A 17,277-nucleotide genomic window follows, 5' to 3' on the forward strand; every position below is an offset into this window, starting at 1 on the left:
TTTTATCCTCAACACAAGTGAATATTTTATCTGTTGATAGATGGATATTAATGAGTGTCAGAGGTCAGAGTGGACAGTTTGTTCGCAGATCAGATCATCTGATCCTTGCACAGTTTAACTGTCAATTAGCTTTTCAAGTTTGGACCACAAACCTCAAGTTTGTACCTTGTTGAAGCAACCTTCTTGCTGGGGCTTTTGGTCTCCCCGTAGAATGACTAGAGCGAGTGGATTTCTGGGTTTTTAGCCAAAGGAAGTGATCTGGTTCGAGATCTTCTTTCACAAAACTATTAAAAAGATTGAGTGTGACATTGGTTCAGTACTGCCCAGGTGGCTAGTTCCTTTCTGGTATTAGTCAACTTGCTTGAGTAGTTCCAGTACGTAACGCGTCAAACAGATACAGATCTGAAGTACAGGGCCTCCATTTCTTTTATTGATTGGATGTCCTCAGAAGATGAGGTGCCTCTGTTGAATTCCCGTTTCCTCTTCGGTTTTTAATCTTTATTCACTGAAAATGATGCCAACACATCATAAATAGCACAGTTGCTGTCTTTTTTAAATAAAATGATTACCTCGCAACAGTGAGTCCAAGCACCAGTCAGTTTTAAAACAAGATTTAAAAAAATGCAGTCGTTTTCTTTCGGTTTGCCTTTTTTCCGCGATTCTCGCTTCCTTCCTCCCTTGCTTGTGCTCTGGTGTCTTCCTCCTCCCTCTTGTTTCGTTTTGACCGTCGGCTTCTCGTCCAAAAATAAATTATTAAATAATTTGTGAGGCACAGATGCTTTGGCTCTTGAAAGAAACAAAAAAAATAAAGCAACCAAAAGATCTTGGCTATCTTGCCGGTGGAGCATAGGAATCACCCATCAGTACAGTGATGCATAAAGCAAGATCAAAGCAGGGCGAGCTTCAGCATGAAATTATTATCAATATTTTCTGTCTTTAAAAATTAAACGAATGTACACACATGCAGTGATCACGTTAGTCCTAAATGAAATCATTTGGTGTGTGCTGGCAAACGTATCATCTCACATACACGATTCAACCACACCCATTTTATAGAGGCTGAACCATTACAGAACTCCCCCCCCCTTCAAAGCGGCGTATGGTGAGAGAATCGATGGTGTTAGAAGTCCTCCTACATTTTCAACGTGGCTTCACAGATTACCATACGAGTGCAGTACACCGAAGAAATATTAGTTTATCCCACTTGGGATTGTAACACCATTATCCCTCCATTAAAGTCACTCAAGCTTAAAAAAAAAAATAATAGACACTTATATTATACTTTCCCCCCGCCCCTTTGTCGCTCTTAAAATGAACGCGTCCGTTTTGTATGCAGGCAATGCGTCACCTAATGTACGTTCAAGGCGAAGAGTTGCTTCTGTCCAGAGTTGCAGTGTGGAACGGGACCAAAAACTGAAGTAGAAGGCTACAGTGCAATTCCTAAACTAGAAAATTCCCATTTTTACGAAATCACAGTCATACTTCTGACGCCCGTAAATAGAGTATTTTGTCCTTCTATACAGGCGTGAGGATATACGCAGACTGGTTCCAGGATCACACACTGGTATCACTGATAGCAGTTTGTTTGCCATCAGTTATCTCCGTATAAAAAAGGTTTAACTACGTTTTCTCATTATTTTATTACTATGACGCGGAAAGGGAACTCAAAATCCTCGAATGGCCCCACCTAGAGGGGTAATTAAATCTTCACATTAATTACCCTATGGTTCTGTACTGTTCATGTCTGGAGATATAAAGTGAATACCCGAAGGATTCTGACTGGTAATGAGCCAGTATAATTATTTAGTCACACAGGGAGTTGGAGGAGAATAAAAAATGTGATCAAAAGTTTGTGACCCTAGGAATGAATTGTTAGTGCACTGTAGATATGCAAGGTATCAAATTCCTCCTGTGTCTCATTCTATATCTCCATCCCCTCCATTCCACAGATACAGAGCCACAGAAAGTTCAGAAATACACACTGCTACAGTATTTGTTATCTGTGGCTCTGCCTCTGCATTTAACAGTAATTGTCTCTTTAGAGGTTTTGGGGAGTGAAGTAGTGTTGAAAATTGTGTTCTTAACCTGGGAGAATACAGGAGCAGTATTTGATGCCAACATCCTCCCCCCTACCCAAAAGCTTAGAATGGAATGATCCACCTGCCTGCTCTTCTTAAAACCCGGTCAGAGACTGGAGTAGCAGAGGATGGGTTGCTTAGTAACAGGATTTGCAAGGGTTGAAGCTAGTATGCACAATGTGGCTAGAGGGAAAGACATATGTATACCTATGCTTACACAGGCTAAACATACTGATAATCATCAATAGAGAACACACACCTTCATCTGAGTGTTTGAGCAATCAACTGACTATTTGCCAGTGTGATTACCTACCCTTCACATTTAGTTACCCAGTTATGTCTGATGTAGAATTCTGTTCAGCTGTTAAATACACTCCAAACCTTGGGCCAGGGTACATGATTAGTGTAATCTGAAGGTGATATGGTGAAAGTTGTTGTTAGTGTTATGGTACTCATGGCTTTCTGTTTGGTGTCACTCTTTCTTTTTCTCTTCATTTCATCCTCTGTTTTGCCATCCACTGTTTTGTGCTGGAGCCTATCCCAGTGCTCACTGGGCAAAAGGCAGGAAAACACCCTGGACAGGTCACCAGTCCATTGCAGACCAAACATTATAAAAAGTATTAAACTGAGTGGACTTTATTTTTAGCTACAGTAACCGCCATAGTTTTCTTTCCAATTCCACCGCCAGTCTTTATGCCCAATCGTCACCAAATAGTGATTCTGCTGCTCAGTGGTTCTGGACGACAAGTATAGCTGTTAAATAACAATTCAGTTAAATTGGCATTTCTTGGGCACCTAATTCAACTTTCTGTCCTGCTCTTATAACTTGATAAAATGGATACAGCAGCCGTTACTGCCCTCAGAGTTACAAACTAGAGGACAGACTGCCATGATTGCCATGTCAAAAACTACAGATGGAGTAATGAGGGCATAGAGTTAAAACTAGTGAAAGGGTACCATGGGCATATAAAGTCGACAACTAAAAACACTGTGGATATGGGTAACATAATGTATCACTATTCAGAAAGTATATTCACTCCATTTTTTAATTTACTGGTCATTTTTTTGTGTGGAAAATTTGTTGATCAGTCTGATAAAATTGCTAACATCAGAAAACTTTCATTTTTACAGATTTTTACCAGAATTTTAACAATCAGCTAAAATGACAAAAACAATAATGGCAGCAACTGGATCAGAACTATTGAAATAATTTATGTCTAACCAAAAATAAAAACATTATTTATTTAATATTAACTCTGTAGGTTCAGAGTTGGCTTCATTCATAATATGAGTACATCAACCAGACATGAAAACATCAAAATCAAACAACAAAATATAGCGTGAAAAAACATTACCCAAACTATAACTCCTTAATGCATCTTTAATGATAAACTTTTGTTCATATGCAGGCCTTGTTTCAATAGTGGCCCACTTGATTTCATTTTCATTCTCTCTCTGTTCTTCTGCTCCCAGTAATTCACTGGCTGTCTCCCAGTACACTGGGTGTGCCCATGATTTTCCCCTTTATTCGTAGTGGGATTTTTTTTTATCACGTACAGGGCTGTGGCCATCTTCTCCTGACCAGCATCTGCTGTTGTCCCACTGATTCAGATCCGATCCGATGCCAAACCCTACACGCTGATCTGAAAACATTACCATGAAAGATCACCGCTCAGGCAGACTGACTGCCAGAGCAGACACATGGATTCAATGTATTGTGCACTCAGGTTTATGTAGGATTTATTTTCACAAAGTTATGCCCAACGTTCCTGATATCTGCGATAAGCAATGATTTTCTTCCCCTCCTTTTGGAGGCTTTCATGTAGAAATTACAATTTTGAGCACCAAATGCATAATGCGGTGTTTATTCATGTAGATGTCCCCCACCAATCATAGGAATTCTCCTGCTCTGTTTACAGTTTCCACAAAATTCTCTTGATATATCAAAAGAAGTACACTGACATCTTTAATACTGTTCATCAGCTACTTTACACAAATACTTTAATTGGTGAAGTATCACAAAAAGCTGAAAACATACATGAAGTTATGAATTTTGTTTGCTGTAAATATGTCCCTGTTCTTAACCTTATATGATTGGGCTCCCTTTTAAAATGGTGAAAAAAAGATAAAAATATGCCAAATGAATCTTAAGCTTCAGTTAGTCACTTAACATTATCAACAAGGCTTTTACTGTGGGCCACTGTTTTAAGCCTACTGTAAACCAGAGGTGGACAGTAACGAAATACATTTACTTGAGTACTGTACTTAAGTACATTTTTCAAATATCTGTACTTTACTTGAGTGTTATGGGGGGGGGTTTGGGATCAAGCGGTGACGAGGGTCATCGAGCTGTTTCACGTTTCAGGCCAATCTGAGTTAACCTAGGGCATATTTTACTGGAGCTACACACTGTCTTTTATAGAAGAACCATTCGATTCAATTGTGTTTCTATAGGCTTTGTAGCATATCCCACAAGTTTTTTATTCTACAGGTTCTACAAGCAAGTCAGTGCATTCAGTAGGTTGTTTCAGAGTCATTAGGCCCTGTAAATGCATTGAGGCAACAATACAACAATGCGGTGACATTAAAAAGAAGTATTTTTAAAACAAAGTACTTTAGTTCTTTATCTCAAGTAAAAATTTAACTGAACAACTTTCACTTGTATTGGAGTACTATTTGACCAGGAGTATCTATACTTTGACTCAAGTAATGGGGTTGTTTACTTTGTCCACCTCTGACTGTAAACACAGTAATATGCCAAACTACAGTTTATACTACAGCCGATAATTTCACACAGTAAACATCAAATTCACTGTGCTTGCTTGCGAATAATCTGACAGTGAGTTATCATACATTTATAGGGAAATTCTCAGATCTGAATAATATGGGAATAATCCTGGCTGCAGCCAAAGCCAACACACTGCACTTTTATCTGAGAGGAGTTACTCTGCCCAGCTTCAGAACAAGCAGCACTGTGCAGTGAACTCTCAGACCAGTAGGTGGAGATAGTCCATCAGGCTTGGCAGAGCAACATGCTCTGGATGATGCACGCTGTGACAGTGTATGCTGGGTAGTGTGTAAACATATTACCAAACAGCCACACCACAAGTTAGAAAGATGTGCAGCCCTCTGTGAGTGAAGGTTACTTCTTTTAGCATTATTTTTTATATTTTTGATACTCAAGTTTGTAATGAAGGGACCAGTTCAGCTGTCAGCAGAGAGAAGGAGTCTGTGAATTCATATTTTTACATTCATTTCGGCTGCTCGGGCCACTGGGGAAAATTTGGAATGAACAAGTACATTAACTATTCCACTTTCATCCAGATACTTTACTGCTCAGAGAGAAGCAGATGGTATCAGCTCAGTAGAAGGCCTGGCTGTGAATTATACTGGCCAAATTTTGAACCTAGGGTTGAGTAAACAAAACTCAGCTTCTGCTTTCATTATGTTAAGTATGTGGGGGGTTTTTTCTTGGTCACAGTAGTCAGTCAGCCTATCAGCTGTGTCCTCATACACATGTGAATGTGTCTTTCAGAGCCTGATCCAAACTTCCTCATACATTATCCTGAGGACAATGAAATGGCTTTTGAGTCACATCACCTTCAAATAGTGCAGGACCCTATTCATAAAAGAAATTAACCAGAAAAAGTCAACATACTATACGTAGATTATTGATAGAGCTGACAGTTAGGAATCATGAAATGCTTTTAACCTGGAAAACCAGATTTTACATAAAGAAACTCTAAATCTATTTGACATTTGTTGCCTTTAGACAGAGTAGTTCGATGGCCCTTTCCACAAATCCGGTGCAGATTTGATGAAGGGTTCTCTTAGGTGTTCAACACCCCCTGTATACACTCTTCAGAATGGTATGTCATACTTGAGTCAAAGGGACAAAATTATGTTTAATTATTTACTTTACATTTCTCATGAGTAACTCTCTCCCAAGCATTTTGTTGTATTGTATGACAGACTTGTCCTAGTTTAACTCATTTTGTCCCATAGTCATCTCCCTGACATTATATATTAAAACAGAGGTACAAATTTCAATGTATGATTGTTGAATTAATATTTAAGTTTTTTTTTTTCACTTTAAAATAAACAGGATTTTTTGTTATTTATGCATTTTCACAGGTGACTTTGCCTGTCAGGACTTCCTCTAATGGCCAACTGCCATGGCACACACACGCTCTGTAATTTCTCATGTAAGCACAACAGATTCGCTCGAGTCATTTCCCTGCTTCCATTCAATTAGTTTTCTAAAAGCGTTTACACGCTTTCTTCAACTCCACCTGTCTTTGCATTTCCTCAATTGGATTAATTGTCCCAAGTACACTAAACTGATTTTGTGGTGTGTGTGAGAGGATTACCGCCCCCCTCCCTCTCTCCCCCGTGTCAGATTTCTCCTCACAGTTCAGACTCTATTTAAAGGATCTGAAATCTCACTGGTAACCATGTGTGGATTTTACTTGTTTTATAACATAAAATTAAATGTATGCCCCCTCTCAAATTTACTGCCTGAAAAGTACTTTTTGGACATGGGGACTTTGACATGGTGTGTTACAGTTAGTTAGTGACTGGCAGTGAGGTAACCCTAAGGTTCACCATGCAAGAGTAAACATGGTTTCAGCAATCATGACATTTATGATTTTTTTTCAATTGGAAAATGGAAAAGATCAGAAACAAAATTCAGAATTTGGCCCCAGTGCCTAAAAATCTTTTGCCTACTTCAGTCCCTAAAGGGAGAGCCCTTTGGTTATCTTTCAGCTCGTCCTCTAAATTTCACTGTGATACAAAATGTTATCAGAGTTTTACTACCACACTTTTATCACTGCACAACCCATACGCTATTCCTCCCTCACACACTTTTACGAATATTATCCTGGTTCTCTTCCACTCCACCCTGTTTGTGGGGTGGGCTGCCTACAGGCCTTGTACTCTATGCCTAACCTTAACTGATGATTACACAATCACAGTAGGCCTAAAACAAACTTTCAATAACTTTGGAAATGGTTTTCTAGGTGTAGTTGTTAGTAATAAACAAACACTTTGATTTGCGTTGTAGGTTTTGCTGTAAGACCCTGGATAATGCCTTAAGAGATGGTCACTTAGCAGTTTTATCATTTTGACAGACTATGTGTGGCTGTTCTGTCTTCTGATTGGTTGGAACTGATCTTCTCTCCTGAACTGCAAGCCACACCCTGGATCACTGTGATCACAGTGGCTGATGTCGAGTTTTATTTGTTTGTTTGTTTTTTTGTTTTTAAACTTGTTGCCCTATTCAGTGACAAGATTCCCACAGGTTCTCAGCTTTGTTTCTCTCATACCATCACCCTGCAGGCGATATTCAGCTGAACATCCAGAACTGGCAGTCTTCTTCTTTACTGTGAAGAGTTCTGCAGGTTAATGCAGTAGTGTTAGTGGTGCTGGCAGCCCTTTCCTGTCAGCTAGGCCTTTTCAACTAGGCTACAATGAACTAAATGTTAACGTAATCAGGCTCCTAGCTGCTGAAATGAGTTGTGTTGTCACTCATGGCTGTTTATGGTGCTCAGATGCTTCATGAGTGTGCTCCAGACAGCCTTCATTAATTTTCATTTATGTGCTATCTGAGTGTTATGTCAATTCTAAATACTTGAACTGGCGTTCAGTGTTAATTAGGTAGTTGTTGCCTGTCAACTGGAAACAAAAATCTTGGCCCCTTGGGGATTGTTTCCTTCACCTGCTGATTTCAGTATGTGTGATCCGCTGCCACGTTGTGTTGCTGCTCTGGCATGTCTCTGTTCATGTCTGGTCAGAACAGGTCTTCTCTGACATGTCCCTACATCTCAGTGTCCTCTCTGAACAAATGTGGATACCTGTGGAGACAGGCACTGGCTTGCATTTGACATGCAGTAAAATTGGCAGTGATCAGTTTTCAGCGCTACCTGTCTGCCACGGATGAAGTCATTCACTTTCGTCAAATGTAAAGCCTCTGTCAGGAGTGGCCTTCCTTTGTGGATGATCACATTTTGTTTACTGCGTTGTTTTATTGTTCCTGATATTTTGGCACTTGGGCGACAAGGTCTGTCGATGCTCTCACAAATTTGCATGGATCATAAACTTTCAGTGAGTTGGTGCCAGCCTTTTATGGTTGCTCTTATTTTATGACATCTGATTTGTATCTTTATGCTTTAGATACTGGGGAAATTTTCATTGTCTGTCTACAGTCAAATTAGTTTCTGTCAGTTCTTTCTAATCCTTTGGTCCTGTACCCTCATGGCTGTCTACTCCTTCACCACCCTTTGTCACAGTGTTGTAGAATTGCATTACTGGCTTTTTCACACTGTGACGTAGTGTTCTATGGATTCTCCAGATTCATAGAACTTGTGTGTCTCATTCCTCTGCTCATGGAATTTCTCTCAGATTTTCCCACCACCACAGAGAATCCACAGAATTCCAATACCTAAAAGAGAAATAGTTTATTAATACAATAGCCTGACCTTAAGAGTCTATGTGAAATGTTTTCTTAGTAATTTTTAGAGCAAATATCACATTAATTACACTGTAAATGCTGTGTGTGAGGTAAAATTGGCAAGCATAGTGTTCCTTAACATGGTAGTTTTATATTAGGGAGACACTATGATCATTGCTGGGAAGAACTTTTGTCACACAGAAATCCTCCATCCATCACACTGACATCCTGTTTCTTTTCTCCTACCTGATCATTCAAGAGGAAGTAACATTTTAAAACAGATAATATAGTTATGTGCTCTACCCGCTCTAATGTTCAAGATGATTAAGGTAGACCCAGTGTGCTAGTTAACATCAACAGCAGACCTGGGTAAGAGCTGTGACAGAGAATACCATCAAAGGAGTCAGAGAAATATTCTACTTTAAAACATTTATTAGCTCTAGATTTAAAAGAAAGTGTGCTTTAAGGTGTATTGTATATGTGCTCCTGTGCCCGATCAGAAATATTTTGGAATAAAGGAATAAGGAACAAAAAAAAAATTGCACTGCATAAAAATGCAAATTGCTTTGGAAAAAAAAGTCAGCACCAAGTTTGAGCACAAATCAATTAAAACACATTACATTACACAGGATGTTCCCATCTGTGCCTTACATGGGTAGCACTTAAGAGATGAAACTCAGTTAGACTCACAATGCTAGCACAATGATTTCTAATGCCTCACTCGCTTTAGAGCTGAATTCTGAACACAGACACTCAATCAATTGCTGGTTTAAAAAAAAAAGATAAGAAAAAAAGAAGAAGTCTCAAAGTGAGGTGAGGTGAACTTATTGATAATACCATGACAGTTTCAGACCAAATGTGTCACATTTTAAAATATAGGACACACCTTGTTGCTAAAGGCCGGTAAACTAACAGATAGCAATTGGATGAGTGCAAGCAATTAACCAATTTCTTTTTAACTGCTAATCCACAGCAAACAGGCTGCCAATACAGACTAAAGAAAATCTGTGTCTGCTCGGTAGCGTCAAACTTCATTTAGATTGCACAAAAGAAAAGGACTGGTGGTTATCCAATACTGCACTCCACTTGTTTGGTAAAGTATTAGCCATCTGCATGGGGGATTGCATTCACTCACAAACCCAGAGACAAGCCTTCAGTCCTCCTCTGACACATCTCTGTTAGAATCTCTAACACAGGAGATAAATCATGTGTTCAAAGTAGGCATGTGAATTTTATACATGTCTCATCCAGTGTCAGTGACTGGTTTGATGATTTCTAGTGAATGAGTAATTGGTTTGTTTGCTGATTCTGGTAAAGAAAAGTAACTGAACTGGCTATCCTTTATGGACTAAGGTTTGATCATCAGACTTCAACCTTAAATAACAAAGAAGCAAATGAGAAACAGGCATTAAACGGGATTAAACAGGAGGATGACATATTTACACATTTCAGGGTCATGTCTGAAGGTCATGTCTGAGTGTTGCTATCCCCATATTTCAAAGATTTACCAGAGGGGGGTGCTACACTCCCATCTCAATTGACTCAACCTCACCTGACTGTTTGCATGTGTGCTTTGCAAATTATGTTCCATGAGTTTAGTTGCATTTCAGTCATGACTAGAGGAAAAAAAACCAAACTGAAATCTGAAACAGTAACACTGTCCCTTGCAGAGCCATGGAATTGCCCTTTGGATTTAGAAAAGAGGAAAAAGAAGAAGAAGAAGAAGAAGAAGAAGAAGAAGAAGAAGAAGAATTTAGAGAAGATCCTCTCATAGTTGCAAAAGCTCTAAACTAGTTGCTATGTAGTCTAGAGCTGCTGCCTGTGATGCTTTAGTGGTTGAGGGACACATTTGTCATGATAACTGAAGCATTTTTGACTGGGATTTGATGTTGTTTGAAGTCAACTTTGACAACCAAGACTGAGGTCTGAGTATAACCTGATATCTCATTCCGTGCCAAAGTGACCCCTATATTGTCTGCCTCCGTATCTAACAGTACCTGGCTCCCACAGTATGTCTGTAGTATTAGTCAGCTTTGTCTAAACAATGAAGCAAGGACAATACACTCAGACTGCAAGGTATGTGCGACCTGCAAGGTATCTGCAAGGACTCTGCTTTCCTCCTGAGTCTCCTGGTTCCCCTGGACCTACCTGTTGCTCTCTGTCTGGGGGACGAGTACTGACACGCCTTTGTTTCCATGTCCTCGTCCTTTGGCCAATCAGCACTCAGTTCTTTAATCACTGTGTTATCAGCTCATTGTCTGATCTGTTTATTAATTGTTTCTTTAACTGTCTGTTTCTTGTTGACTAACTCATTAAATCTCTTGTGTGTGTGTGTGTATATATATATATATATATGTGTGTGTGTGTGTGTGTGTGTGTGTGTGTACCCCTGTGTTTTCATTTGTTCTCTGCAAAGTCTCTCACATACATGAGCGTATCAAGCAGTGTATTCCTTGCTCCTGCTCACCTCCTTGTCCCTGTTGGCATTCCTGGTTCCTGTTAGCTTACCTGGTCTTATTAGCCTTCCTGTTAGTGTACCTGTTTTCTGTTAGCCTTCCTGTTCCTGGTTTTCAGTTCTGGTTCGCTTTTTTGTTTCTGTGTATTGACCTTAGTCTGTTTACTGATTTGTGACTTAGTGTTAGTCCATAGTAGACTGTTTACTGTGCACTGAGCTCCTGCTTCATATAGCAAGCCACTGCCATACGAGTCATATTGTTCTATTGTTATCGTATATTTCTTGACTGGCTGGAGTAGTGTTATTCCAGGGGAAAGCCTTTAGTGGACAGGAAACTAAATTTATCATTTTAGCTCATTAGAAATATCTCCACAATCTCCAAATATCCTCATAACGAAACAAAACATTAGTCCGTAATGGCTACAATGTGGTGAGTTGCTCCACAGATGAAGACCAAATAGATGAAGTTATGTTTGAACTGGATGTGCAATTTTTACAACATGTCTGTGAACCATCCACTGCTATATGAGTGAGTCAGTGGCAGGAATATGAAGTTTCCTGAAAGTGCATGTAATTTAAACTTTTTTAAACTTATAATTACAAAGCTTGTGATCAAACTATATTATTATTATTATTATTATTATTATTATTATTATTATTATTATTATTATTATTAGGACTAGGATTATTATTACCACAGGCTATTGTTTTTAATTGTCTGTGCGACGATGAAACACTCTGCCTAAGAGTGTTTATTACATAATTCATGAAACATAAGACACCACGAAAAGAAATGGAAATAATATATTTTTTTAGTCTTTTATGAGATGCTTTGATAAGATTTGATATATTACATATAGAAAATATTACATATATATATATATATATATGGCAAACGTTAACTGTATAGTCTGTATAGTCTGAGCATTGGCTGAGTTAAATCCAGACACCAGCACATCAGTGCACTCTGTTAACTTGCCTCATGAGTTCCTGGACAGTGTGAGATCTTACAGAGCTCAGAGGCAAGCAAAAACTGAAAAATAATCACAAACAAGTCACCAAGATGTTGACTCATTACAGATATTAAAAAAAAAAAAAGAACAACAACAAAAAGGTTTGTCAGAGTCAGTTGCATTTTGTTATCAGTCCTTCTGAGTGATGTGATCAGGGTTCAAGAGTTGTGTGGATGAACTGATTCTATGCTGGTGACACTGAAGATACTTCTGTCTTGCTTGTGGACACTGTGGAGGATTCATCATCACCCATTGGGTTTTTGCCACAGAAGAGAGTGGTAAGCATGCAGTTACGGAACTAGGCAGAGGAACAAAGAAGGCATAAATAAACAAATTAATAAAAGCAAAATATGAATTGCTGGGAGAACATTAGAGGGCAGCACTGGACATGAGCATTAGACCAAACAGTGACCTGACTGACCTGTTTGTTGAGGAGCACGTAGATGATTGGGTTGAACAAAGCTGAGCTTTTAGAGAAGAAGGCAGGAATGGCCATGAACTGGGCAGTGAAAGCAGCTCCTTTGTTGAAGAAGATCCAGGCGGCGACACTAGCATAGGGAGTCCAGGCCACCAGGAAGCCCACCACCATCAGGACAACCATCCGTGTCACTTCCTTCTCAGCTTTCTGGGTGGATGCTGAGTCCTGCTGAGCAGCTGCCGCCTGGTAACAAAGATACACACAGTTTCAGTACAGCAATGTGATGGTGTGTGGATAGGAGATGAAATAGATAGCTTTGGCTGAGATGGCTTTTAGTTCTTACTGCTTTGACTGTGCACACGAGCCGCCCATAAGTGAAAAAGATGACGGTGACAGGAATGATGAAGTGAACCACGAACATGTAGATGACATATGATTCGTTGTTGTATTTAGGGTTCAGAGTGTAGTAATCTGGTCCACAGGAGCACTGCATCCCTTCAGGAATATACCTGTTTTCAACAGGAAAAGGAACAGCGTGAGCCCAGTCTTTGGGTGAACCAATTCATGACATGTCAATAATATGACACAGTGGGTGGTTTTGTTGTGTCAAATTAATGCAATTCTGCCAGAAGGTAAACTCAAACGAAGCTGTACTTGTCATCTCCCAATACCAGGCTTACCTGGACCACCCTACCAGTGGGGGCACCGCACAGCTGGCTGCCATGATCCAGGTGAGGGCAATGCCTCCAAGGGCGTGGCCCGATGAGAATTTGAAACTGCCCATTGGCTTACAGACCACTATGTATCTCTCAATGGCAAGCACAACCAGTGACCAGAGAGCAACCTCTCCTGGAGAGAAATCATTGAGTCAGTCAGGATATCTGAGTGTGCAGCCGGTTTTCAATATCACACATAGTGAATGTTGAACAGAGAATTCCATAATGAATTTTGATAATCATGGATTTAAAAAAAAGAGCATGAAATGAGAGGATATTTCAAGACATCAGATTTTAAATGAGATGCCACGGTTTGGCTCAGTGTTGTCAAAGGATATGAATCTTCACTTACCTCCAAGGGTTGCCATGAACCCTTCGATTGCACAGCCCACGGGCCCAAAGTAGAAATAGCCGTTGACGGCTGAGGTGATGGTGATGGTGAAACCAAAGAGGACCATGATCATACCGGCCACTGCCAGGTTGACCAGGATGAAGTTGAGTGGCTGTCGTAGCTTTTTGTGCTGCATAGTGACCAGCAGGGTTAGTCCATTGATGGGGAAGCCAAAGCAGATTAGCATAAACATGTAGAAGGCAAGGAACTTGAACTGCCATGGGTCTGCTAAGTAGTACTGTGGGTAAACGAAAGGGTCCCTGACTAGCCCTGTGCGGTTGTTCATCGGAATATAAAAGTTTTCCCCTTCAAATCCGTTCATGTTTGCTCAATTCAAGTTAAGAGGTGAGCCGAAGATCTTCACTGCTCTACTTCTCTCTTCCTTTGCCTCTCTCAAGACAAAATGGTGGTTTTTATACCATATCTAAGGAGACTAACAATGATTAATGGAAAAGGCCAAATGTGATTAGGAAGGATACCAAAAGGTGCTGGATTAAGGACTAATCTGAAGGATAACAATTAAAGGTGTGAAGCCTCCCAAATAATCTCATTGTGTTACACTGTATGGAGTTTCCTGCTACTGCCAAACGTGGAAGATTTGACGCCAACCCGTCAGTACAGGTTTTCATCAGTAAATTTATGCAACCATATTGATTTGGAATGTTCCTTGAAGACAGGTTTCATTCAATCACTGGATACAGTATTAACTGGGACTAGAATTTTTGAGTCTTTTCCTCAGATTCATGTGTGTGCCACAGATATTTAAAGGTCAGATTCTGTGTCTATAATAGACCAGTGTTACTCAGTGATACTATTTAGCACCCCCATAGGGATTTCCAGTCTTTTAAAATGACTTGGGGAAAAAAAAGTGACAGTAGGCCATTCTAACACCAGAGCAGGTCTTCGCATGACTCAGTTGATCCTGCGACAGATTCTTGTGGCTGTTTTGATAGTGTTAGTTAACATATATATTTGGTGAGCTACACAGCTCTTTGCTGTACTGTAGCTCACATGGCTCAGACACAAAGTAAATTTAGCAGCACATATGGCACAATGGCATTGCACTGATATGTTGGTATTTTAACTCTAATAGTAAAATTTCTCATTGTCAGTGAATCCATTATTAACTACTCTATTATTACTGTCAGAGACCTGACCTGATAACCATGTTCAGTGAAATTTTTCCTAATCCTGACCATCGACTGTGAGGAACCCACTCTGTGCGACACAGTAACAATAATTCTCTCATGAACCTCAGTGACCTTGGGGAAATACCGGTTCTGTCTGACTAGTTGTCAATTCTTCTTAACAGTATCAAAATTCACTGTTTTCCAGTGCCTAAAAGGTGACTCTTTTTTTTCAGTGATACATTTATTTATTCATTATTAACAATGAAAATGTTTTAATATGGCGAGAAGATATGCTGGAGTGTTCAGAACAGATCAAATTGATCTCAGCCGAGTCCTGATACAAACTCTTGCCCAGGATGTGACACCTTAGATGCAACTTTTTGTCATGCTTCCACAGACCAATCCTGTTGACTAATTAGAATTAGGTTTGATGGCATTTAGAATTAAACACCTCATTTGACCTGTAACGAGACTTAGGTGTTCTTGAGCTGATGGTGAGAGCACTGGCATCACTTCTTTACAAGGCAAAATAACACAGCTTTTATGTTATCCTTGCAATTCTTGGTTAAACGTTACATTCCGCTGAATTGGTACATGCAGCTCTCTGTAAGGTCAGATGATAACAGTATCAATATCATTCAGAAATCCTTCACCATTCACCATGGTATTAACAGACAAGGCTATGTCAACAGTGAACTTGCAATCTTTTCTTTATTTTTTTGTTTACCTTTTTTTTTTTTAAGTTTGTTTGCAAGTTCACTGTTGACATAGCAATGTCTGTTATCATATCATGGTGAATTAGTTTAGTTTTTAAGCCACTTCATGTCATTACAGAAAATGAATGTTTCATTTTAGGTTAAGGGGAAAAAAGGAGAGGATTTAAGGACGCTAATCTCTCTTAGGCATCGTTTTCACTCTCCACCTGTAGTCAGTTTGAAAGCCTGCCTGGTTAAAAAGTCAGTTCAAACTTTGCAGACTTTTATACCTACAGACTAAACTGTTTAGTAAGTGAAGGAAGCGCTGATCTTTTTTCTGATAAACACAAAAATTTCATGGCATTAGTTCATATGAGCTATTTAAATTTGGAGTAAAGCTACTCTCTGCCCACGGTTATGTAGCCCACATTTGTGTTTTTTTGGATAACACTTTCATTTTTCATTTCTACTGTCATTCAAAGTTTAGATTAAAAAAAAGAAAACGAGGAAAAAAAGAACAAGAATGGCAATTTTAATATGTAATTTTGCACTCTGCTTAAGATGCATAAAACAGCATTTCATATCATATCTAACTTCTAATGTACCAGGAACGTAAAAAACCTTGCTGTTTAGCTAATATTTTCAGTGCTTGGCCAGAGCCATTTCTGTGACATAGTGTAGTAATTACTAGGCTGTTATGACCCCCTTGTGTGCGTCACGACTGCAGTACAATCTTTTCTGAATTTCACAGAGCCATGGGTGCAGGTGTTGTGAATTACCCAATAGATCATTTCTATTAACAGTTCAGACAGTGGTGCAGGGGACAGACCCATCCAGTCTTATATCTAGACTGCAGGAGGTTCTAGTTCAAGATCTGCATCTTGCCAGCAGGTGTATGGAGGGAGCCGTGCTTTGACTGTCTCCAGGTTATGGTCTGTCCTCACACACAGACATGACCACTCCGCTCTGCCACACCACCATAGAGCATGTTCAATCACTGCATATTCCTGGACCTTACCCAGTCCCTCCCTCCTCTCACATCCATCACAGTACTAGACTGACCTTCCACTTACAGTGGAAACCAATAAGTCTTTCCCTATCTTTTGTCATAGACACAAAACACATCTTTTCAGGATATACCTCATCGCCAATGCAGTCCTTCATCACTAACATGTTATCACTCACTTTGTGTGGCCCTATGTATGAAGAAAGCACTGTGATTGGAAATTTCTCTCATAAAATAGCCTGATCTCTTCAATTTGAACGGACTTCTTGAGCAGGCTTTGGATGTCAAATCAGCTGCATTATAAACTGTAAGTCGAGTAAAATGCCCAAAATTCATTTCTAAACTTCCATCAGAGTTCTATCAAACAGTAAATAACATATGTCAGGATGAGCATTGTTCCCAGTTCTCAGGAATACTACAGTTACATTACTAATCTCCACTAAACTTCAATGATATAACCCCCTGAACTGATTTGAATAACCAGATCCAGTTCCCACATTGCTTGGCAGACAATGGTTATGTCAGTCTTCCTCAGAAAAAAGCTCATCCATTTCAACCAGCCAGCTGATCTCTGGCTCAAGGTCAGTGTGACCTTCTGTTAGAAAAAAATACAAATGTTGTGCTTCTCTGGCCTGTTGTTTGGAGGTTTGGAGGATTTCCCTTTTGATACAAGCAGAGAAAAAAAGTCAGATTAAGAGACTATGGACTTGAACGTTTATACACACACTTGAACTTGACAGAGAGTTTGTGGTTTGATTCAAAGAAGGCACAGCCCATATTTACAGATCTAGAGGATCCTCACAAAGACTGTGTGAGGAGGGATGGTCACACACACCCACAGTATGTTCTTATAACACTGTAAAAAGACTGTTTGAAGAGGGATGGTCAAACACCTACAGTATGTTCTTATAACACTGTAAAAAG

General features: G+C 39.6%; 1 protein-coding gene across 1 annotated transcript; it reads right to left on the reverse strand.

Annotated features, from left to right (window-relative positions):
• Positions 1–12,181: 12,181 nt before the first annotated feature.
• On the reverse strand, positions 12,182–13,844 carry LOC115818003 (green-sensitive opsin-3). Its single transcript, XM_030781210.1, has 5 exons — positions 13,484–13,844; positions 13,096–13,264; positions 12,759–12,924; positions 12,419–12,658; positions 12,182–12,295 (listed from the first exon to the last, which is right to left on the reverse strand). The coding sequence occupies exons 1-5, from the start codon at positions 13,842–13,844 to the stop codon at positions 12,182–12,184; spliced, it is 1,050 nt and encodes a 349-aa protein (XP_030637070.1).
• Between the last annotated feature and the right edge of the window lie 3,433 nt (positions 13,845–17,277).

Source organism: Chanos chanos, chromosome 8, assembly GCF_902362185.1.
Source record: "Chanos chanos chromosome 8, fChaCha1.1, whole genome shotgun sequence".
Lineage (NCBI taxonomy): Eukaryota > Metazoa > Chordata > Actinopteri > Gonorynchiformes > Chanidae > Chanos > Chanos chanos.